At 45.8% G+C, this 24,661-nt stretch overlaps 1 protein-coding gene across 1 annotated transcript in view; it reads right to left on the bottom strand.

Moving 5' to 3' along the window:
• The window catches only part of LOC142244496 (cryptochrome DASH), an 89,285-nt gene extending 75,694 nt beyond the window's left edge, over positions 1 to 13,591 (bottom strand). The window contains exons 1-8 of the mRNA XM_075316729.1: positions 13,500 to 13,591; positions 8,021 to 8,193; positions 6,790 to 6,883; positions 4,151 to 4,281; positions 3,847 to 3,995; positions 3,298 to 3,386; positions 228 to 301; positions 28 to 117 (exon numbers count right to left, since the gene is read on the bottom strand). Coding sequence (XP_075172844.1) covers positions 28 to 117; positions 228 to 301; positions 3,298 to 3,386; positions 3,847 to 3,995; positions 4,151 to 4,281; positions 6,790 to 6,883; positions 8,021 to 8,193; positions 13,500 to 13,565 — 866 coding nt within the window. The 5' untranslated portion in view covers positions 13,566 to 13,591. The remainder of the gene's footprint in view (positions 1 to 27; positions 118 to 227; positions 302 to 3,297; positions 3,387 to 3,846; positions 3,996 to 4,150; positions 4,282 to 6,789; positions 6,884 to 8,020; positions 8,194 to 13,499) is intronic.
• Positions 13,592 to 24,661: the final 11,070 nt, after the last annotated feature.

Here is a 24,661-nt window from a genome sequence, read left to right as displayed (position 1 = left end):
ATAAAGAAATTGCTTGACACTTCTTACCAGTATGTGCTCTGATTTGCAGTTCGTTCTTGCTCGTATTTGCTAATCTGCTCAGATATATATCGGGGGGAGATACAGCCCAGTGCAAGCCTGAAACAGAGCAACAGCATTTAGGTGTAACTGCGGAGGCGATACACTTTTAGTGGCCCCCTAACCCTAATGTTATGTGTCTCGACATAAACTCTTGGACTGAAACTTACCATGGAGCAAATTTTGTTGAATAATCCATTCCTATGAGGCCATTACGAGTGTCTTTATAAGAAGCAACAAGATTCTGAAGAATAAAAAAAAACAAAAAACACATAAAATCACAAGAGATCGGAAGTCAAGATGAGTCTTGGTGATATCACTGGAAACCTGTTTTATAACATGCAGTCTATTAATATGTCTTTAGCTCAAAGTGGGCCGATAACCAAAAACAAGCTGTCAAACTTATGGGAAAAACCTATACCCTCCCCCACCGAAAAAAACCAAAACACTTTATATACAGTTAGGTCCAGAAATATTTGGACAGTGACACAATTTTCGCGAGTTGGGCTCTGCATGCCACCACATTGGATTTGAAATGAAACCTCTACAACAGAATTCAAGTGCAGATTGTAACGTTTAATTTGAAGGTTTGAACAAAAATATCTGATAGAAATTGTAGGAATTGTACACATTTCTTTACAAATACTCCACATTTTAGGAGGTCAAAAGTAATTGGACAAATAAACCAAACCCAAACAAAATATTTTTATTTTCAATATTTTGTTGCGCATCCTTTGGAGGCAATCACTGCCTTAAGTCTGGAACCCATGGACATCACCAAACGCTGGGTTTCCTCCTTCTTAATGCTTTACCAGGCCTTTACAGCCGCAGCCTTCAGGTCTTGCTTGTTTGTGGGTCTTTCCGTCTCAAGTCTGGATTTGAGCAAGTGAAATGCATGCTCAATTGGGTTAAGATCTGGTGATTGACTTGGCCATTGCAGAATGTTCCACTTTTTTGCACTCATGAACTCCTGGGTAGCTTTGGCTGTATGCTTGGGGTCATTGTCCATCTGTACTATGAAGCGCCGTCCGATCAACTTTGCGGCATTTGGCTGAATCTGGGCTGAAAGTATATTCCGGTACACTTCAGAATTCATCCGGCTACTCTTGTCTGCTGTTATGTCATCAATAAACACAAGTGACCCAGTGCCATTGAAAGCCATGCATGCCCATGCCATCACGTTGCCTCCATGTTTTACAGAGGATGTGGTGTGCCTTGGATCATGTGCCATTCCCTTTCTTCTCCAAACTTTTTTCTTCCCATCATTCTGGTACAGGTTGATCTTGGTCTCATCTGTCCATAGAATACTTTTCCAGAACTGAGCTGGCTTCATGAGGTGTTTTTCAGCAAATTTAACTCTGGCCTGTCTATTTTTGGAATTGATGAATGGTTTGCATCTATATGTGAACCCTTTGTATTTACTTTCATGGAGTCTTCTCTTTACTGTTGACTTAGAGACAGATACACCTACTTCACTGAGAGTGTTCTGGACTTCAGTTGATGTTGTGAACGGGTTCTTCTTCACCAAAGAAAGTATGCGGCGATCATCCACCACTGTTGTCATCCGTGGACGCCCAGGCCTTTTTGAGTTCCCAAGCTCACCAGTCAATTCCTTTTTTCTCAGAATGTACCCGACTGTTGATTTTGCTACTCCAAGCATGTCTGCTATCTCTCTGATGGATTTTTTCTTTTTTTTCAGCCTCAGGATGTTCTGCTTCACCTCAATTGAGAGTTCCTTAGACCGCATGTTGTCTGGTCACAGCAACAGCTTCCAAATGCAAAACCACACACCTGTAATCAACCCCAGACCTTTTAACTACTTCATTGATTACAGGTTAACGAGGGAGACGCCTTCAGAGTTAATTGCAGCCCTTAGAGTCCCTTGTCCAATTACTTTTGGTCCCTTGAAAAAGAGGAGGCTATGCATTACAGAGCTATGATTCCTAAACCCTTTCTCCGATTTGGATGTGAAAACTCTCATATTGCAGCTGGGAGTGTGCACTTTCAGCCCATATTATATATATAATTGTATTTCTGAACATGTTTTTGTAAACAGCTAAAATAAGAAAACTTGTGTCACTGTACAAATATTTCTGGACCTAACTGTAAATAGGATTAATTATAATAAAAGAAAAACAAAAGGAAAACATGGGGAAGGTAAATGACCCGACTTACCAGACTACGGTACATGGCACAGCTAGCACCTCACACAACCCAACCAAGCACTACACTATACACGGTCAGTTCCTTATTTTATTTAAAGGGAATCTGTCACCAGATTTTTCCACCTAATCTGTGAGCAGCATAAGGTAGGGGCAGAGACACTGATTCCAGAATTGTGTCACTTCCTGGGCTGCTTAGTGTTGTTTTGATAATCTACTGCTGATTAAACAGTAATTTTATCATAAGTGGACTACTTGCTGTGCTGCCAGGTAGTCCAGCATGTTCATTAGTTCTGTATAACTGCTAGATCTGCAGCACTGATTTTATCAAAATGACAGCAAACAGCTCAGTAAGTGACACATCGCTGGAATCAGGGTCTCTGCCCCTATATTATATTGCTCTAAGATGGGGGAGCAAAAACCTGGTGACAGATTCCCTTTAACATTTTGTAGCCCCACTAGGTATCATGCAATCATTTGAAATATTGTACAAAACACTATGATACTTCTGTACTGCAGAGAAGTGTCTGGTAAGCATTCTCTCCATTTTTGTCTCGCACATGGCAGGGATTAATATGAGTACTAAGATGGGAGACCTGGGGTCCATCATTAGGCTGATTTTACCACCCATAGATATCCTGCAGTCACATTGTGGAAGGGATCAATGGGAGGATAGAGGGAGCGCTCTCCTTATGTCTAACAGACAAGATGCCGCGGTCACAACTGACCACAGCATTTAAGGTGTTCTATAACCGGAGAGAAGATATCTCAGATTCTGGCCTTTGTGGGGAACGCGACATCTGCTGTGTATATAGTAATCTCAGCAGGTACTATCCCTACTGCCTTCTGCTGAAAATACGAGAGATGGCACCAAGGAATTAAAAGTTATACAATTATTAGTTTACATCTAGAGTTGCTAGAAGTAATTTTATCTTGTCAAAGGATTTTTGTATTTTTTCTACCCAAGTTTTATTACAATTATTATCGGCTTTACACCCTCCAATGATGACACGTACGCAACGTTTGAAGAGCAGAACACTAGTTGTGACAAGAAATACTGAATACCTTCATTACTTACCGTGTCCCAAAAATAATGCTGCAGCCTCTGCAAAGCTTGACTCTCCCCACCACTGCACGGGAACGCTGATCTCGGATCTGTCAACGGATCTGTCACCCATGAGACAGAAATCCGTAACATTATAGAGAACCATAACACCAAAGCAAGTTGTTTATTTAAAAAACACCTAACAATATTCACAGATGGTTAGAAGAAACTTTCTGGGTCCTCACAGATGTGAAGCATCTTCTTTGCTCATCAGACAGCGTGTCTGATGGAATGGTGAAAGCTGCAGCCAATCTGCAATCGCTGATCAGCTGCAGGGGTCAACATTGCCGATATTGGAGGAATGGTGCTGGTCCGGGAAGTATATATTTTTTTTTCATTTTAGGTTGCACAATTGAACTAATCATAAGAGGTTGTCTAGTAGTGGACAATCCCTTTAAATGCAGTGCGTAGAGCACCTTATACAGATACTACCACACTTAAACTTTCCTATAAGTTTGTGTAGTTGTATCACAGATTATTTGATCAGTAAGTGTTAATGACCATTCAACAGAATGCTACAACCTTGTTGCTCAAAATCTTCAGCTGTTGGGACGGAGCCTTCGTCCAGGCCTGGAGGCAAAGACTTCAACTTCTCTGGCATCTGTAATGTTGGCCGTACTTTGCTTTGCGCCTCTACAGCCTTTCTGAACTGGGTATAGACATCAGGTAAACTACAAACATGAAAACCATAAGATAACATGACATCAGTTAGTGTCCATATAGCTGGCTGTATAGCGAGTACATGCTAGGAGCAGGCACCACACTCGCAAAGTAGGGTACAATCCTTGATTTACATTCATGACACTTGCAAGAATGAAAATATTACCTAGAGATATGTCTGAAGGGTAGATCGTCTCGATGATACAACGTGGAGCCCCAGATTGTATGAAACCTAACACCATGCTGGGTGCAGACTTGTTTTATGGATTTCTCGACATCCAGCTCTTCCTTTGTTGCCTAAAGATTAGTTGTTATAGGTTATTTATATGACTTAACTTGTCCAGGAGTGTTGGGCATGACGTTGGCCTTAGGAGAAGTCATGAATAGTGATGAGTGGGCACTACCATGCTTGGGTGCTCCAAATGAAAAAAATCGGATGCCCGGACGAGAGCAACTCGAGTACCAAGTATAATGGAAGTCCATGAGAAACTCAAGTACTGTACTTTTTCAGGAAGATCTTCCACAAAAATGCTCGAGTTTCCCATTGACTTCCATTATGCTCGGTACACGAGTCGAGGCCATCTGAGCGCCCGGCTTATTCATTTTGAGCACTGAGCACCCGAGCAGGGTAGTGCTCGCTCATCACTAGTCAGGAATGTCAGATTGTTGAAAGGCCGACATCCAGCAGCTCCACAATGCAGGTCCGGCGGCCAACGGAACAATGGAGTATACAGAGCAGGAACACTACAGCTCTGTGCACCGTGTGGCGGTTGTTCTCAGATCCTACAGCGCAACTCTTAAGCGGGCTTTACACGCTACGACATCGCTAATGCGGAGTCGTTGGGGTCACGGAATTCGTGACGCACATCCGGCCGCATTAGCGATGCCGTTGCGTGTGACATCGATTAGCGATTTTGCATCGTTGCAAAACAGTGAAAAATCGCTAATCGGCGACACGGGGGTCCATTCCCAATTATCGTTACTTCAGCAGTAACGAGGTTGTTCCTCGTTCCTGCGGCAGCACACATCGCTGCGTGTGACGCCGCAGGAGCGAGGAAGCTCTCCCTACCTGCCTCCCGGCCGCTATGCGGAAGGAAGGAGGTGGGCGGGATGTTACGTCCCGCTCATCTCCGCCCCTCCGCTGCGATTGGGCGGCGGTTCAGTGACGTTTCAGTGACGTCGCTGTGACGCCGCATGGACCGCCCCCTTAGAAAGGAGGCGGTTCGCCCATCACAGCGACGTCGCCGGACAGGTAAGTATGTGTGACGGCTCTGGGCGATGTTGTGCGGCACGGGCAGCGATATGCCCGTGTCGCGCAACAGATGGGGGCGGGTACCCACACTAGCGATATCGGGACCGATATCGCAGTGTGTAAAGTAGCCTTTACTGAAGTGAATGGGAGCTAAACTGGCACCCAACAAAAGGCCACTACATGGTGCGCAGAGCTGTAGTGTTCCTGCTCCATACACTATATACTTTCTGCAGGTGTAGGACCTGCTGACAGATGATCATGAGTGGCCAGGTTGTCAGACCTACAGCAAACTCACAGTCATACTAAGGCTATGTCATCAATACGATAGTCCTGGATATAAAACCTTTTGCATTCACATATCTAACTGGTTTCCTCACTAGACAGTCGGGCAAAGCAGTAAAATTATGTAGCTATTGCATTTATAACAGAATTTGATTAAGGTTATGATCTACATTTTTAACACTTCTGAAGATCTACAAATGGACTTCAAAAAAATTGAAGTCATGGGAAGCTGGATTGTATGGATATACAGTATAATACCGTGACCACAGAACAGGAGAAGGACTTGGGTATTCTGGTTACAAGTAAGCTGAGCAGCAGCACTCAATGTCAGGCAGCAGCTGCTAAAGCAAACAAGATTTTAGGGTGTATAAAAAGAGAGAACAGATCCCGGGATCCCAATGTATTGTTACCCCTCTATAAATCACTTGTAAGGCCACATCTGGGATCCAGTTTTTGGCTCCACATTTTAAAAAGAACATTTAGAAGTTATAGTCAGTTCAAAGGTGAGCAACATGATTATTACAAGGAATGGAAGGCCTCCCATATGATGAGAGGTTGGAAAAGTTAGATTTGTTTAGCAGAGAAAAAAGACGTCTCAGAGGAGATCTCATTTATATGTATAAATACATGTGTGGTCAATATAAAGGACTGGCACATGACTTATTTCTTCCAAAGACAATAGTAAGGACCAGGGGGCACTCACTGCGAGTGGAAGAAAGGCGAGTCCAGAAACTAAATAGGAAAGGGTTCTTTACAGTTAAAGCAGTCAGACTGGAATGTCCTACCACAAGAGGTAGTAATGGCAGATACTATAACAACTTTTAAAAAAGGGCTGGATGAATTCTTCCGTCGGTTATAAATGATTTAGTGACAAAATATATAATCGGTGGAGGAAGGTTGAACTAGATGGACCTAGGTTTTTCAACCAAAGTAACTATGTGAAGACCTATAGACCCAGACTGATGGAAGATCATGAAAATTGATTTTATCAGAGTATGATGACAGAGATGTATTCTGCCCTAGAAGCATCTAAGGTGACATGTAAGCCCAAGCTCCCATATTCCCGAGCACAGTATAGACTCACCACCTGCGGCCTGTATACAGTATATTCTACAAATGCTCAGAATACAGGTAGATAATCTCAGATAAACCCAAACCCAATCTTCACAAAACACCTACCATGTCAGACACTCTTCTGGGTAACCATTTTTCCTCACTGGTCACAATGACTAAATGTCTACATGGGCCGGGGGTCACCAGACTGAACGTACCTCTTCTTGTAGAGCCACGGCTGACACCGCACCCATCTGCTTGATCAGATCCGCTAAGACATTTTCAGGTTGACCCATTCTGAGAAGCAGATTGCTGGGAAAATATGAAGGAGAACAGATAGGGAAGATGATGAGAGTCGTGGTCTACATTGCATGTTCCCAAATACAAACAGAAGTGCTACAATTAGTCTTAATTCACACACAGCGTTTTTCTCTCAAAAAAGGTTTTAGCAGGAAAAATAATGAGTGAAATATAAGCAGTTTTGTGTGCGTTTACTTGCATTCCCCCCCATTCATTAGTATTACTGAGGGTGAAAAATGCTTAAAGGGAACCTCTCAGGTCCAATATGCACCCAGAACCACGAGCAGTTCTGGGTATATTGCTGATTCCTGCCTAACTATCCCTGTATACACTAGCATAGATAAAGAGATCTTTAGAAAAAGTATTTCTAAAGATCCTTTATGATATGCTAATGAGCAAGGGGACTAGTCTCCTGGGCGTTAGTTCCCGATGCCAGTCGGCTCCATTAGCAGGTTAGTACACCCCTGTGGGCGTGCTATCATGCTAATGAATAAGGAGCGTCACAGGATGATCTCACTCACCTCTCCGTTGTCATCGCGTTCGACACTGGCTTTTGGCTCAGTGCACATGATCCCGAAGTTTCAGCCATGCGCACTGCTTCAGTTTGAATCCAGGACGCGTACACCCGGCTTCATAGTGCACATGACCCAAAGTCTGGAGTCATGCGCACTGAGCCGAAATACCCCGTCGGACAAAATGGCTGCAGAGAGGTGAGTGACATCATTCTCTGACCCTGCGCATTCATTAGCATGTTAGCAAGCCCACAGGGGTGTACTAACATGCTAATGGGGCCAATTGGCCGGGGAACTAACGCCCAGGGGACTAGTCCCCTTGCTCCTTCGCATACAATAAAAGATCTTTAGAAATATTTTTTCTAAAGATCTCTTTATCTATGCTAGTGTATACAGGGACGGTTAGGCAGGGATTAGCAATATGTACGCAGAACTGCTTGTGGCTCTTGGTGCATACTGATACTGCAGCTGACAGGTTCCCTTTAAAGAATTGACATGCTGCAGTTTTAGAACGCCAAGAAAATGAAACAAGTATGTGATTCTGGAAAAAAATGCAGCAAAAAAGACTGTAGCAAAAACTCCACGTGTGAACATACTCTTACCTTCCTTTTTACTGAAGTCCTACAATCAGTCTTACCTTCCTTTTTTCTTGAGTGTGTTTCTCAAGTCTTGCACGCTTTCTAACAGAAACTTCAAGCGATGGGGTCCCGTCTTGGGGAAATTGTAGTAATGTGTTCCCAAATAATGTCTTGGGTCAAAGCAGTAGAGCGGGACGATATGATCTGCATTTCTGTGAGCCCACAGCAACACCTACAACATACAGGAAACAGTGTACATGTCCTGTGCACATACATAGGACCCCCGGCAATCACAGGACCGAACAAGATAGGAGGACCCCTTTATTCTCCGCATAGAGCTTCTGACCAGAGATAGGACAGTGTGACAGAGCTCCGCTCTATCAACAGCTTATTAACCACATCAAGGACCAGGACCGCAGATTATATAAATAGTGGGCAGTCCATAACCCACTGGCGGACACAGATGGAAGAGGGCGCTTGTGAAAGAATAGTAAATGGGCCCTTTGCAATCCAATAACTCCTCATAATGCACAATTAGGCCCAGTGCCCACGCTGCGGATTTTGAGGCGGATTTTGACGCAGATTTTCAGAAATCTACAGCAAATTCTGCATGTTCATTGTGAAGCAAAGTCTATGAGAATTCAGAAGTGCTGTGCCCATGTTGAGTATTTTTCCCTTGCATATTTGGTACAGATTTCTTTTTTTCCTGCACCAAATCTGCACCAAATACGCAAGGGAAAAATAAGCAACGTGGGCACAGCACTTCTGAATTCTCAGAGACTTTGCTGGCTTCACAATGGACATGCAGATTTTGCTGCAGATTTCTGAAAATCTGCGTCAAAACTACACATCGTGGGCACTGGGCTTTATTCCTTCTTTGGAGGTGGAAATGGGCCCCTTTACCTATTGGGCTCTTGTGCGACTGCACAAGTTGCACCAAGAATATATACACCTCTGCCGTAACCCCTTGTGCAAAATACCCTCCATTTTCTTCCTATTGAGTGTAATTTAATTTAAAGGGTTTGTCTACCTGGACCAGGGAAATGCAGTGGATGTTGTGTATATGGACTTTTCAAAAGCTTTTGATACGGTGCCACACAAAAGGTTGGTACATAAAATGAGAATAATGGGGATAGGGGAAAATATGTGTAACTGGGTTAAAAACTGGCTCAGTGATAGGAAACAAAGGGTGGTTATTAATGGTACGTACTCGGACTGGGTCTCAGTTCATAGTGGGGTACCACAGGGGTCAGTATTGGGCCCTCTTCTTTTCAACATATTTATAAATTACCTTGTTGGGGGCATGCGGAGTAGAATTTCAATATTTGCAGATGATACTAAACTCTGCAGGGTAATCAATAGAGAGGAGGATAATTTTATATTACAGGGAGATTTATGTAAATTGGAGGATTGGGCTGAGAAGTGGCAATTGAAGTTTAATGTAGATAAATATAAGGTCATGCACTTGGGTAGAGGAAATAACATTTATGATTATGTACTTAATTGTAGAACACTTGGTAAAACAGACACATAAAAAGACTTGGGTGTATGGGTGCATGGTAAACTTCACTTTAGTGGACAGTGTCAGGCAACTGCTGCCAGGGCTAATAAAATAATGGGATGTATTAAAAGAGGTATAAGTGTTCATGAAAAAAATATAGTTCTACCTCTGTACAAGTCACTAGTGCGACCGCACTTAGAATACTGTGTACAATTCTGGTCACCGATATATAAGAAGGACATAGCTGAACTGGAGAGGGTGCAGAGAAGAGCGACCAAGATTATTAGGGGAATGGGTGGGCTGCAATACCAAGACAGGTTATTAAACTTGGGGTTATTTAGTTTGGAAAAACGAAGGCTTAGGGGGGATCTAATCACAATGTATAAATATATGAGGGGACAGTACAGAGACCTTTCCAAAGATCTTTTTACACCTAGGCCTGCGACTGGAACACGGGGGCATCCGCTACGTCTTGAGGAAAGAAGGTTTAATCATAATCACAGACGATGATTCTTTACTGTACGAGCAGTGAGACTATGGAACTCTCTGCCGCATGGTGTTGTAATGAGTGATTCACTACTAACATTTAAGCAGAGCCTGGATGCCTTTCTTGAAAAATTTAATATTACCAGTTATGTATATTAGATTTTATGACAGGGTATTGATCCAGGGAACTAGTCTGATTGCCGGATGTGGAGTCAGGAAGGGAAGTTTTTCCCCATTGGAACTTGTTTGCCACATTGGGGTTTTTCTGCCTTCCTCTGGATCAACATGTTAGGCTACGGGTTGAACTAGATGGACTTAGAGTCTCCCTTCAACCTTAAAAACTATGATACTACCTTTTGGGACAATTTTGTTCTTATAACTTAGCTGTATATAATTGGGTCTAAAATAATTTAGGCAATTAGGCTTCATTATAATTTTTCCACCTTTTATCTCCTAAAGCCCCTGTTACACTGTCTCTCACTAGCTGCAGAATGAGTCAAATGAGAATCTGTCAGTCAGCCCACTATGGTGGTCTGAAGGGCAGTTTGTAACTCATATATCTCTTTCCGAGGTTCTCTCAACTGATTAGAGAGAAAGGCAGGGCTATACGTCACACAATGGCAGGGCTATACGTCACACGATGGCAGGGCTATACGTCACACAATGGCAGGGCTATACGTCACACGATGGCAGGGCTATACGTCACACGATAGCAGGGCTATACGTCACACAATGACAGGGCTATACGTCACACAATGGCAGGGCTACACGTCACACGATGGCTGGGCTATATGTCACATGATGGCAGGGCTATACGTCACACGATGGCAGGGCTATACGTCACACGATGGCAGGGCTATACGTCACACAATGACAGGGCTATACGTCACACAATGACAGGGCTATACGTCACACAATGGCAGGGCTACACGTCACACGATGGCAGGGCTATATGTCACACAATGGCAGGGCTATACGACACACTATGGCAGGGCTATACGTCACACGATGGCAGGGCTATACATCACACAATGGCAGGGCTACACGTCACACGATGGCTGGGCTATATGTCACATGATGGCTGGGCTATACGTCACATGATGGCAGGGCTATACGTCACACAATGGCAGGGCTATACGTCACACAATGACAGGGCTATACGTCACACAATGACAGGGCTATACGTCACACAATGGCAGGGCTATACGTCACACGATGGCTGGGCTATATGTCACATGATGGCTGGGCTATACGTCACATGATGGCAGGGCTATACGTCACACAATGGCAGGGCTATACGTCACACAATGGCAGGGTTATGCGTCGCACAATGGCAGGGCTATGCGTCGCACAATAGCAGGACTATGCGTCGCACAATAGCAGGACTATGTGTCACACAATGGCAGGGCTATGCGTCACACAATGGTCGGGCTATGCGTCGCACAATGGCAGGACTATACGTCGCACAATGGCAGGACTATACGTCGCACAATGGCAGGACTATATGTGGCGCCCTGGACAGGCCAGGACGTCACAGGTACTGCAACAACACACCCCACACCCCGGTTAGGAACATCGAAGTCAGACACAAATCCTTGTTGCCTCCCTCCAGGGGCTGATGTCCACACCAGGTGGGGCGGAGCCAGGTGGTTGGCTCCTCCCACCGAGGAGTTCACAGTCCTGGAGGCGGCAAAAGGAAGGCAGTTGAGTTTAGAGTGTGAGTTAGGGAAGTGGTAGTGGAGGAACTGACTGGCCGTGTCCGGGTACGTGGCCCGGGCACAGAAACTGCAAGGTTGGCAGACGGTGGTGACCGTCTGCAGGAGAGGCCGATTGACGCACAACCGTAAGGACCAGGGACAGGCGGTGGCCCACCGGTACCGGATCGGGGAGCGAAGAGAAGCCAGCACCATCCGGCAGGGCCTATGGACCCCGACCAGGCTAGGAGTCACCGTTAAACCGGTCAAATCCGTCAGCGACGGGAACCTCCGGGGTTTCCCAGCAATAAGACCCGATTGAAGGCAACCGCTCAACCGTGAAGGGAAATACAGCTACCGCCACAGCTAGAGTTCCCAGGGCCAGCGCCTGCGGGCAAAAGGGGCTCCTCCGGCAAATATACTGCTGGGGAGCGGGTTACCGGTGGGAAGCCATCGGGGCCGAGAACATAACACCGGTGCAGGGAGAGACAGTTACCGCCAACCTACCGGGAGTGACCGTCGCAGCCGTCTGTGGGACTCGTCCATCCAGCCGTTTGTTTTACCAGAGACTCCGTGGGCGTTACTGGCTGAGTAAGTACCACCGTGCCGTCCGGCACTGCGCTGCCCCGCGACCCTGCACCTGGCCAAGCCCCGCAATCCACCAAACAGACAACAACTCCGGGCCCCGGGACTACCAAAATCCCCCTACCCACGGAGGGGAGAGAAACATCCCAGCTGCTCCCCGTCATCGCTCCCGGGATCCCCGCACAGAGCAGTGGTGGTGCCCCAACCTCACCACACACCGTCGGTGGCGTCACAAACCGACATCCCAAACACCCACAAAACACCCCTTTCACTCACGGGCGAGGAGTGCCGCTCGAGTCCCCGGATCCGGCCCACCGCTCGAGCCACCGAGCAGCAGCAGCAGCGCCGGACCCGAGCGTGGTGAGCGCAGCGCCCCGCTGCCCGCAACATATACGTCGCACAATGGCAGGACTATATGTCACACAATGGCAGTGCTATACGTCGCACAATGGCAGAACTATGTGTCTAACAATGGCAGAGCTATGTGTCACACAATGGCAGAACTATGTGTCACACAATGGCAGTGCTATACGTCGCACAATGGCAGAACTATGTGTCTAACAATGGCAGAGCTATGTGTCACACAATGGCAGGACTATATGTCACACAATGGCAGGACTATATGTCACACAATGGCAGGACTATATGTCACACAATGGCAAGACTATATGTCACACAATGGCAGGACTATATGTCACACAATGGCAGGACTATGTGTCACACAATGGCAGGGCTATGTGTCACACAATGGCAGGACTATGTGTCACACAATGGCAGGACTATGTGTCACACAATGGCAGGACTATATGTCACACAATGGCAGGACTATGTGTCACACAATGGCAGGACTATATGTCGCACAATGGCAGGACTATATGTCGCACAATGGCAGGACTATATGTCGCACAATGGCAGGACTATGTGTCGCACGATGGCAGGACTATGTGTCGCACGATGGCAGGACTATATGTCGCACGATGGCAGGACTATGCGTCACACAATGGCAGGACTATGTGTCACACAAATGCTTCTTTTCTCTCAGACTATACAGCTCTAGGTCTATGGTGATTGGCGACCGCAGCTGAGCTCTGCTGTAGTGCAGCCCCGCCCCCGTGTTATACAAGGTGCTCCATCAGCCAATCAGCGTGCTCTCAGCAGTCACAGCCGGCAGCGCTGCCCGGCTGTTGTGTAACCAGCGCCTCGTGTATCTGCAGCAGCTCAGAACAGAGTCATGCACACGGCGATATACAGGAGCAGCATGGCGGCCAGTACCTCATTATCGTGATAGCGCAGGTCATTCCTCAGCAGACAGACGATAGTCCTGCTCGGAGAGGCCATTACCGTCAACTTCTCACTGCTCTCTCGTGCCCCGCCCCTGTGCATACGTAGACCCCGCCTACCTTTGCTACCTTTCCAGTCTTCTGCAGTTCACAGAACAGCCACTAGGGGACGATCTACACTGAATATGTCAATTCCGATTTTTTTAACTATTTAGATGCCGATCGCCCACGTTATAGGTCTAATAATTTTTTGTTAACCCCTTTAGGACTGGGCCATTTTCTATTTTCGTGTTCCAATATTATTGTTTGCAGGATGAGATGTACACTTCTCGCAGATAGTTAGGGATATCTGGTTTTCAGGTGAAATTTATGTAAAACGTAAAAAGTTCATGTTACCATGATATTTTATCGTGACAGTCAGGCATTTATGTAGAAGCAGCAATGGGAATTTCCTCATCTCTTGCTTTTTTTTTAAACAAAAGCCAACACCAGTGGTGGTAAACTCCCCTCAAAAAGCGTCAATGTCTCAATAACTGGTTATCTGGACTTGAGCACCAATTACAGCTAGCAATGATGTGTCATGCTAGTCACAAATTGAGTTATCTGCTGAGGCATGGCATCCCACTCTTCTTGAAGGGCGGCCCTCATCATTGAGGTTCTGGGCTACAGAGTTATCAGCCTCTACATGGAGACTCAGCTGATCCCATAGGTTTTCTATGGGATTCAGGTCAGAAAGTGCATCTGCTCCATGTGAGGTACCCCAGTCTCCAGCAGCCATTTCCTAATGATGCAACCTCAATTATCTGGAGGATTGTCATCAATTAAATTAGGCCTGTGTTGTTCATGCAGAGGCACAATGACTGCATTAGGCCGGTTTCACACATCCGGCTTTTTGCCGGTTTGCCGGATTTGGCGCACGCCAGTACAGTGTATACAGTACAATGGCAGTGCAACAAGCGCCGGTCACATGCTGTCATGTATAGCAAGAAGAGAATGGCACTTCCTGTATATGCGTCGGAGATATTGGGGTGCACTTCAGGTTCCAAAGCCAAACAGTGAGAAGTATATGGCAGCCCACATTACAGCGGTGGATTCCGCGTCTGACAGCCCACACAGCGTGTTCCCTCATACATGTGCTACTGAGGAAGGTCCAGATAGGACCGAAAACGTTTTTGTTACGCACATCAATAAATTTTTCTTCAAATCATCTTGGGAGTGCCTTGTATACTTCTCACATGCTGTCATGTGACCGGAGCATATGACCCGGAAGTCGCGGCGCTGCCACTGTACTGTATACACTGTACTGGCGTGCTCCGAATCCGGCGAACCGGCGAAAAGCCGGATGTGTGAAACTAGCCTAAATGATGTTATTCAAGTAGTGGGGGCTTGTCTCTGTACCATTCACACAGTGTAGAGCAGTTCTGTGTTGATTAGACACACCTGCCCCCTCTGTAACATCACCACCAAAGGCTCGTCTGGTGACAACAGTGACATGCTTGACGTCTCCAACATTGTTGGCGGTCATCATTTCTGCTCCGCATCAATCAATTGTACCTTGAGATCATCTAATGGATGCACCACTTCTGGGATGGCTGTGGGCTGCTATTTTTAGGCTGGAAAGGGCCAAATACCCATGGGTTAAGCCTCCCTGACAATACCAGCCCCTAGCTGTCTGCTGTACCTTGGCTGGTTGTTAAAAATAGGGCCCATGTCATTTTTTTTTATAGAATTTAAAAAAACAGCATGAAGTCCCCTCTATTTTTGGTAACTAACCAAGGTAAAGCTCAGGGTTGCAGCCCACAGCTGTCTGTTTTTCCTGTGCTGGTTATCAAAAATAGGTGGGACCACATTATTTTTTTTTTAACTCTTATTCCCTATCCACATTTACAGGGCAATTGCCCCCATTTTGCAGCCCCCTAGTCCTTACCATGACCATTTTACAGGATTTTATAGCACAGAAGTCTTGGTCTCCATTAACTTATATGGAGTTTGGGGTCACGTTCGGGTCCCGAACCAAACTTTTAACTAAAATCTGGCCGAACCCAATTTTACACTGGTCTGCTCATCCCTAACTAGAACCAAGAGTAGGAAAATGTTAAAAATATAATTTAATTATAAAATTGTTTAACCCAGAATCGGACTGGCTACTGGAGGAATCTCCAGTAATACCAGGCCTGGCTGCGGTTACCTGCACTGAACCCTGGAGCTGTCACCTGAGCTTCGGAGTGCAGCCTGGACTGAACTCGGGGTTTGCAGGACTGAACCGCGAGCACCGAATGATTCCACAGCGACTGCGGTTCAGTTCTTGTCACAGTTGCGGACAGGCCGGGCTGCCCTCTGGAGCTCAGGTGAGAGCTTTGGAGTTCAGCCCGGTCTGTCCACAGCTGCCATGAACTGAACCGCAATCGCCGGGGAATCAGTCAGCGCTCGCGGTTAAGTCCTGCAAACCCCAAGTTCAGTTCAGGCTGCACTACGGAGCTCAGGTGAGAGCTCCAGAGTTCAGTGCAGGTAACCATGGCCAGGCCTGGTATTACTGGAGGTTCCTCCGGTAGCCAGTCCAACACTGGTTTAACCCCTTCATACTAGTACATTATTGGTGGTGTCCCTGCGGCGAGCCCGCGGTAATCCCTGCACATGTCTGCTGATGTGATCAGCAGACATGCAACTAACAAGGCGAGGGTGGATCAGAGATCTACCCACACTTGTTAACCCTTTAGATTGTGCTGACAAACCATCACAGCACGATTTAAAGTGCCACGGCGCGTATCACGCTATCCCCCTCCGCCATTGGCAGTCCCATGACGCGAGCACAGGGCGCCAATGTGTTACCATAACAGCGTGGGGTCAGATGATGACATCTTATGCTGTCATGGATCACTTCCTGTGAGAGCCAGCAAAGCATTGGCTCTTACAGGAATACAGCATTTCTGCTGATCAGAGCGATGCTGAAGCATCGGCTGTGATCAGGAGAAGCGATCGTAGTGTGTAATGATAAAGTTGCTTAGGAGGACAGGTAAAATCAATAAAAAAATAAGTTTTAAAAATTAAAAAAAAAACAACTTAAGAATTCAAATATCTCCACTTTTGCCCCATTGAAAATAAAATAATTTAAAAAAATAACATATTTAATATCGCCGAGTTCAGAAATGCCCAATCTATCAAAATATAATTATATAATATAAATTAATATAAATATCAAATCAATTAATCTGATTGGTACACGGTGTAGTGAGAAAAAAAATTCCAAATGCCAACATTACATTATTTTGGTTGCCCCAACATTGCATTAAAATGCAATAACAGGCGATCAAAATGTCGCATCTACATGAAAATGGTATAATTAAAAACATCAGCTGAAGATGCAAAAAATAAGCTGTCACTGAGCCCCAGATCCCGAAAAATGAGAACGCTATGGGTCTCGGAAAATGATGACAAAAGCACAATTCTTTTTTTGGACAACGGTCTGAATTTTTTTTTTTCACCCCTTAGATAAAAGTACAAGTATACATATTTGGTATCTAAACCTGAGGCCTCATACTAACAGGTCAGTTTTACCATACAATGAACATGGTGAATAAAAGAACCCAAAAACCATTGTGGAATTTCACTTTTTTCACAATTTCTCCACATGTGGATTTTTTTCCCCTTTCCAGTACACTATATGGTAAAATGAATGGTGTCATTCAAAAGTACAACTCGTCCAACACAAAAATAAGCCCTCATATGGCAATACTGACAGAAAACTAAAAAAAGTTATGGCTCTTTGAATAAGGGGAGGAAAAAACGAAAATAAAAAAATGGAAAATTGCCGGGAGTGAAGGGGTTAAAATATCCATAAACAAAATAAGGTATGTTCAAATAGCAAGTAGGTGGCACCACAGTAAGTAGGGAATGTAACATATACTAAGCAAGTAACCTAGATGACAATCCATAACATGTATATACAGGTAAGTAATAACCCTGATAGGGTAAGTGACATAAAAAAAAGTAAAAGCAGTGCACAATAGGACATACTGTATGTTACCCTTCTAAAATCTGTGGCATCTGGTCCACAAAGTGCATTTTGGTGCTGTGCCTTCTTCCAGGGGAGTGACTTAACATCTCAAAACACATCGTTATATATAAGGGTGGCTAGTAGAGAATATGTGTTGTACATTCACCCCAGGTAACATGTAAATGTTGAATGGCGCATGCACGTGTTGGCGTCTTCCCATCAGTCCCATCGCCAGGTGCGTCCATGATAATGCAGTGATGCACAGAGAAAAAGCATTCACCACAAAAGAGCACTCAACTCAAAAAATATAAAAAAAAATGTAAAAGTTTATTATTGCATAGATACAAACATCTAAAATACAAGAACACAGAGAAACACTATATAAGAAAAATGTGCTGAATAAATATACTCAATACCTATATAAGGGCAATTGTACAATCATATCCTAAACACCAATAAAATAGACACTAAGCCCAAATATATAAGATTATATCACATCATAAATACATATATAGATCTATAGAGGGGCATCCAGCAGATATAACAATTGTTGCGGACGGGGGCCGGACCACTGCAGGGGGCTGCTCGGATCCGGGTTCGTTACTGTGGCTCGAGTGGTAGCCGGACCCGGGCTCGTGCCTTCGTCCGTCCTCACAACCGTAGGAAGGGTGTATTTACAGGGGAAAAGTTTGTCAGTGACGCCACCCGTGGGTTGCGGTGAGGGTTGGTAGCACCGCTACTGCCTGGATATGGGACGTCCGGGGCTGATGAAGTGGGGCAGCAGGATGGTATCCCCTCCACGGGTAGGGGAGGTGTTGTCCCGGGGCCCAGGTGTACGGGGAAGGATGCTGCGGAGAATGTCATGCAGGGCTGGACCGGGCAAGAATGGTGTACTCCAGTTCCAAAGATGTTCACACAGAGTTTAGTGGTAAACCAAATTGCCAGTGACCGGTAACCTCCGGCGGGTGTATTCGGGTCCCACACCCTGGTACAGCAAACAGGGGTCCCTTCCTCCTGCACTCAGTGTTTGTGTCTTCAACAGGACAAATCCGCTTGAAATGGGGGAGTCCACTCCCAGTAGCTTTGTATGTTGGGAGCTGTGGCCCACAAAATCTGACCCATGGGATCTCTGTGGGTTCTGGCGGACACCCTATCCCCCGCGTTGGACCTCTGTTTCGCTCTCTGGGCTTGCTGGTGGGACAAGACGTGGATCCTTGTCCCCCGCTGGCTAATTGACAAGGGGTTTGAAACCTTCCTCGCCCTAGGGTCCAGGCACCCCGACTGTGCATGGCCTCCGGACCGGATTCCCGCTGTCGGCACTGGCAGGCTCCAACTCTGCCCCGGTTCACTTAAGGTCTCCCGAGACCGGATCTCTGTCGCCTGTGGCCGTGTCTGCCGTCTGCCACCTAGTCAGTAGTCTGTTAGTCCAGGGGCCCCAACCCCTTACTCCGCTGTCACTGCTCACTCCTCAACTGTCAGTACTCAACTCCAAACTGTCTTATTCCCTCCCAGAACACCTCCGGACCCCTAGGCGGGCGCTCCCATCTGCCTGGTCTCGCCTACTGGTGTGTCCCTATTGTCATGGGGGGGGTGACTAGACTTTGCTGGCTGGTGTTATGTACCTGGGTTTGGGTTTGTGTTGGTATGCCAAGGAGGATGGAGTCCTGCACCTGGAAGATCTGTGCAATCTCTGTGACAACCTGGTTTTGCCAGGGCGTCACACAATAAGCATATTCATCGAAAGATAATAGCAATGGATATAGAACGCAGATAAAGCTATAATGTAAAGAGCGGTAGGGACCTTCATAGAAACATATATCCTGGCAGTTAGCATAGTAACACAGACAGAGGCATATACAGCAAAACCCATAGTATAAAACTAAAGGCAAGGCATAGTGGAGACAGTAACTTGTCCAATGCGTTTTGTTATGGCATCTTCATCAGGGGGGTACAAGAACATACTGCAAGTAAAAACGAAAGACTATACAGTATATAAAGACATAACCTGATATGTAATCCAATATCAGTGTGTGATTGATGTGCAATCCCCATGGCGTCTGGAAGTAAGAAAGCAGATGCGCAATGTAGGTATTCACAGAGCTTGATCCAGCAGAAGAGTACACTGGGTTAGTTTGCATGTGTGATACTGCGCATAAATAGATAGAGTAATCCATGGAGTGAATATACCGTATAGAGCATTAAATGTGTGTAACGCTCACCGCCAGTGTTGCTGAGGCGGCGAGCGGGATTGGACCCACTGGACCAAAGGGGGAACAGGGCTTATCCTTTAGTGGGAGGGGCTTAACCAAGCCACTGCCGGGAGGCAGACACCAGGTACCACTCCCATGGCAGTAACCGGAAGTGTGGCAGCTAAACCCCGGGACAGAGGACAGACTCAGGTATAGGCACAGGTGCATTCAAGTTAACCCCTTTAGGACGAAGCCAGTTTTGTACTTAATGACCAGGCCATTTTTTGCAATTCTGACCAGTGTCACTTTATGAGGTCATAACTCTGGAACGCTTCAACGGATCCCGGTGATTCTGACATTGTTTTTTCGTGACATATTGTACTTCATGATAGTTATAAATTTAGAACAATATTTTTTGCTTTTATTTGTGGAAAAAACGGAAATTTGATGAAAATTTTGAAAATTTTGCAATTTTCAAACTTTTAATTTTTATGCCCTTAACCCAGAGAGTTATGTCACACAAAACACTTAATAAATAACATTTCCCACATGTCTACTTTACATTAGCGCAATTTCTGAAACAAAATGTTTTGGGGTTAGGAAGTTAGAAGGGGTCAAAGTTCATCAGCAATTTCCCATTTTTTCAACAAAATTCACAAAACCATTTTTTTAGGGACCACATCACATTTGAAGTGACTTTGAGAGGCCTAAGTGACAGAAAATACCTAAAAGTGACACCATTCTCAAAACTGCACCCCTCAAAGTACTCAAAACCACATCCAAGAAGTTTATTAACCCTTCAGGTGCTTCACAGGAACTAAAGCAAAGTGGAATGAAAAAAAGCAAAAAATAAAATTTTACCTAAAATGTTGCTCTACCCCAAATTTATTCACTTTTAGAAGAAATAACACAACAAAATGAACCCCAAAACTTGTTACCCACTTTCTTATGAACGCGCCAATACCCCACATGTGGTCAGAAACCTTTGTTTGGACAAATGGGAGGGCTCGGAACAGAAGGAGCAATATTTGAATTTTGGAAAGCAAATTTGGCTGAAATAGATTGCGGGCACCATGTTGCATTTACATGTCCGCTAAGGTACCTAAACAGCAGAAACCCCTTACAAGTGACACCATTTTGGAAACTAGACCCCTTAAGGCTTCTATCTAGGGGTATAGTGAGCATTTTGGATCCACAGGTACTTCACAGATTTTGATAACGTTACGTTGTCACATTGAAAATTTTCATTTTTTTCTCAAAAATGTTGCTTTAGCATCAATTTTTTCACTTTTTCAAGAGGTAATTCCAAAAATTTGACCCCAATCTTTGTTACCCACTTTTTTATGAGCGCGGTGATACCTCACTTGTGGTCTGAAACCTTTGTTTGGAGAAATGGGAGGGCTTGGAACGGAAGGAGCAATATTTGAATTTTGGAAAGGAAATTTGGCTGAAAAAGATTGCGGGCACCATGTCGCATTTGGAGGACCCCTAAGGTACGTAAACAGCAAAAAAACACCACAAGTGACCCCATATTGGAAACTAGGCCCCTCAAGGAATTTATCTTGATGTTTGGTGAGTACCCTGAACCTCCAGGTGCTTTACAGAAGTTTATAACGTTGAGCCATGAAAATAAAAAAATAAAATTTTACCACAAAATTGTTACTTCAACCAGGTAGCTTTTTTTTTCACAAGGGTAACAGGAAAAAAATCACCATGAAATTTATTGCGCAATTTCTCCTGAGTTTGTTGATATCTTGTATGTGGTGGAAATCAACTGTTTGGGCACACTACAGGGCTCAGAAGAGAAGGAGTGCAATTTGACTGCAAAATTGGCTGGAATCAATAGCGGACGCCATGTTGCATTAGGAGAACCCCTGAGGTGCCTAAGCAGTGGAGGTCCCCCACAAGTGACCCCATTCTGGAAATAAGACCCCTCAAGGCTTTAATCTAGGTGTATATTGAGCATTTTGAATCCACGAATACTTCACAGAATTTGATAAGCTTAGGTTGCCATATTGAAATTTTCATTTTTTTCACAAAAATGTTGATTTAGCGACACATTTTTCACTTTTTCAAGAGGCAACAACAAAACGTGTACCCCACAGGTTGTTATCTAATTTCTTATGAGCACAGGGATACCCCACATGTGGCCAAAAACCTTTGTTTGGATAAATGGGAGGGCTTGGAATGGAAGGAGCACCATTTGAATTTTGGAAAAGTTGAAGTAAATTGCGCGCACCATGTCACATTAGCAGGGCCCCTTGGGCACCTATACATCAGAAACCCCCCACAAGTGACCTCATTTTGGAAACTGGACCCCTCAAGGATTTTATTCAGGAGTATAGTAAACATTTTGAATCCACAGGTACTTCACAAAACTGTTGCTGTAGCAACAAATTTCTCACTGTTAAGGGGGCTTTACACGCTGCGACATCGCTAATGCGGAGTCGTTAGGGTCACGGAATTGGTGACGCACATCCGGCCGCATTAGCGATGTTGCTGCGTGTGACACCGATGAGCGATTTTGCATCGTTGCAGCAGTAACGATGTAGTTCGTCGCTCCTGCGGCAGCACACATCGCTATGTGTGACGCCGCAGGAACGAGGTACCTCTCCTTACCTGCCTCCCGGCAGCTATGAGGAAGGAAGGAGGTGGGCGGGATGTTCCGGCCACTCATCTCCGCCCCTCCGCTTCTATTGGGCGGCCGCTCAGTGACGTCACTGTGACGCCACACGGACCGCCCCCTTAGAAAGGAGGCGGTTCGCCGGTCACAGCGACGTCGCCGGGCAGGTAAGTATGTGTGACGGGTCTGCGCGATGTTGTGCGGCACGGGCAGCGATTTGCCCGTGTCGCACAACAGATGGGGGCGGGTACCCACGCTAGCGATATCGGGACCGATATCGCAGCGTGTAAAGTAGCCTTTAGGCTATGTGGCCATGATCCAGCGACACGGCGTCTAGTACCCAGTGTCAGCCTCCTGCAGAAATGTGAGTGTTGTCCACGGGAGAACGCAGCTGCCCATGCCCACGATTTGGGTTCAGGCTGCTGTGGACTTTAGTTCTATTCTACCTGCAAAGAACACTCATCTCCGCAGCATAAATTGACATGCTGAGGCTCGGGAAGCTGCGCCACAGGTCGATTTATGCTGCGGAGAAAAGAAACACAGTGGGCACGGGATTTCTAAAAATCCTGCCACTGTGCTTCTACTGCACAACGCAGCGTTATGGACGCAGGGAAAACACTCTGCGCCCAAAACGTTGCAAACCTTGATTGTGGGCACACAGCGTAAAATGCTACAATGGATGAATGGATAGATGTCAAACATATATAACGTCCCACCCCCCTGCATATTCTAAGCTGGCGCCCTTTAGTGCCTTTCATGTGACACTAAAGGATGCCTAGCCTTGTATTTAGCCCAAAAAAAAAAAAAAAGAATTAAAATAAATGACGTGGGGTCCCCCCTATTTTTGATAGCCAGCTAGGGTAAAGCAGACAGCTGTAGCCTGCAAACCACAGCTGACAGCTTCATCTTGTCTGGTGATCAATTTGGAGGGCTCCCCAAGCTGTTTTTTTTTTTTTAATTATTTATAAATAAATAATTAAAAAAAAAAAACAAACGTGGGGTCCCCCCAAATTAGATCACCAGCCAAGGTGAAGCTGACAGCTGGGGTCTGGTATTCTCAGGATGGGAAGAGCCACGGTTATTGGACTCTTCCCAGCCTAAAAATAGCAGGCCGCAGCCGCCCCAGAAGTGGCGCATCCATTAGATGCGCCAATTCTGGCGCTTCGCCCCAGCTCATCCCACGCCCTGGTGCGTTGGCTAACGGGGTAATGAATGGGGTTGATACCAGGTGTGTAATGTCACCTGGCATCAAGCCCAGCAATTAGTTATGTCACGGCGTCTATCAGATACCCGACATAACTAATTGACAGTAATAAAAAAAAAATTGACAACAAAAAAAAATTTATTTGAAAAAACACTCCCCAAAACATTCCCTGATTGACCAATTTATTGAAAAGAAAAAAAAAAAATCCACAATAATCCATTTGGACGTCCCACGTCGACTCTGGACCTTCTAGAATATAGGGGACACGTTCAGGGAACGTATCCCCCATTTTCTAGGAGGGCAGACCCTCCATTTGAGGAGAGTGGGTGCAAAGAATCTGCACCCACTCTCCCCGGGTCACAGCTGCAGTGTGCGAGCAGCCAGCGTCCTGAACACAGGAAGCTGACAGCTGCGCTCTGCTCATGTGACCGGAGTCTGCTGTGAAGGAGCCGGAGGAGGGGGCCGCGGGGGATCAGCGCTCCGACAGGTATGTATGACACCGGGGGACACCGGGGAACACCAGGGAGGGGTAGGGGGGGACCCGGCAGGGCCTAGGGAGCAGGTTTCTGTCGTATGTGTTTTGGCACATACGACAGAAACCATAGGAACAGTGGAAATGCGGCCGGCGCGCTGCTGTGCTCGCCGGTGCGCGCGGCCATCTTGGATTTTCGGGAGGGGGTTGGGGATCGGGGGGGCACTTTGGGGACACCGGGGGACCGGAGGGAACCGGGAAAAAGATTTATCTCCCATCTGGCATGTTTGATCATGCCAGATGGGAGATAAATCATTTTTTACCGGCGCGGTCATTTACTATAACTTGATGATCGGTATACGGTGTATACCGGTCATCAGGTGAGCGGGGACCGGAAAAACCGGCCAGAATCATGATCTCCAGGGTCTCAGCTACCCCCGGCAGCTGAGACCCCGGAAATTTTCTGACTCTGGGGGGCGCTAGACCCTTTTTTCCGACCGCCGTTAAAAAGCGGCGGATCGGAAAAAGTACCCTTATTTACCGCCGTTAAAAGGCGTATCGGCGGTCATTAAGGGGTTAAACAAGGCACTCTTCAGGGTTTATTTTGAATGAAAAATTTATTTCCAAAAAAATTATTTGTTATGAACATGTGACGTTTCAGCCACGTGATGG

Source organism: Anomaloglossus baeobatrachus, chromosome 6, assembly GCF_048569485.1.
Source record: "Anomaloglossus baeobatrachus isolate aAnoBae1 chromosome 6, aAnoBae1.hap1, whole genome shotgun sequence".
In the NCBI taxonomy this organism is placed as follows: domain Eukaryota; kingdom Metazoa; phylum Chordata; class Amphibia; order Anura; family Aromobatidae; genus Anomaloglossus; species Anomaloglossus baeobatrachus.
This window is presented reverse-complemented; position numbering and strand designations above follow the sequence as displayed.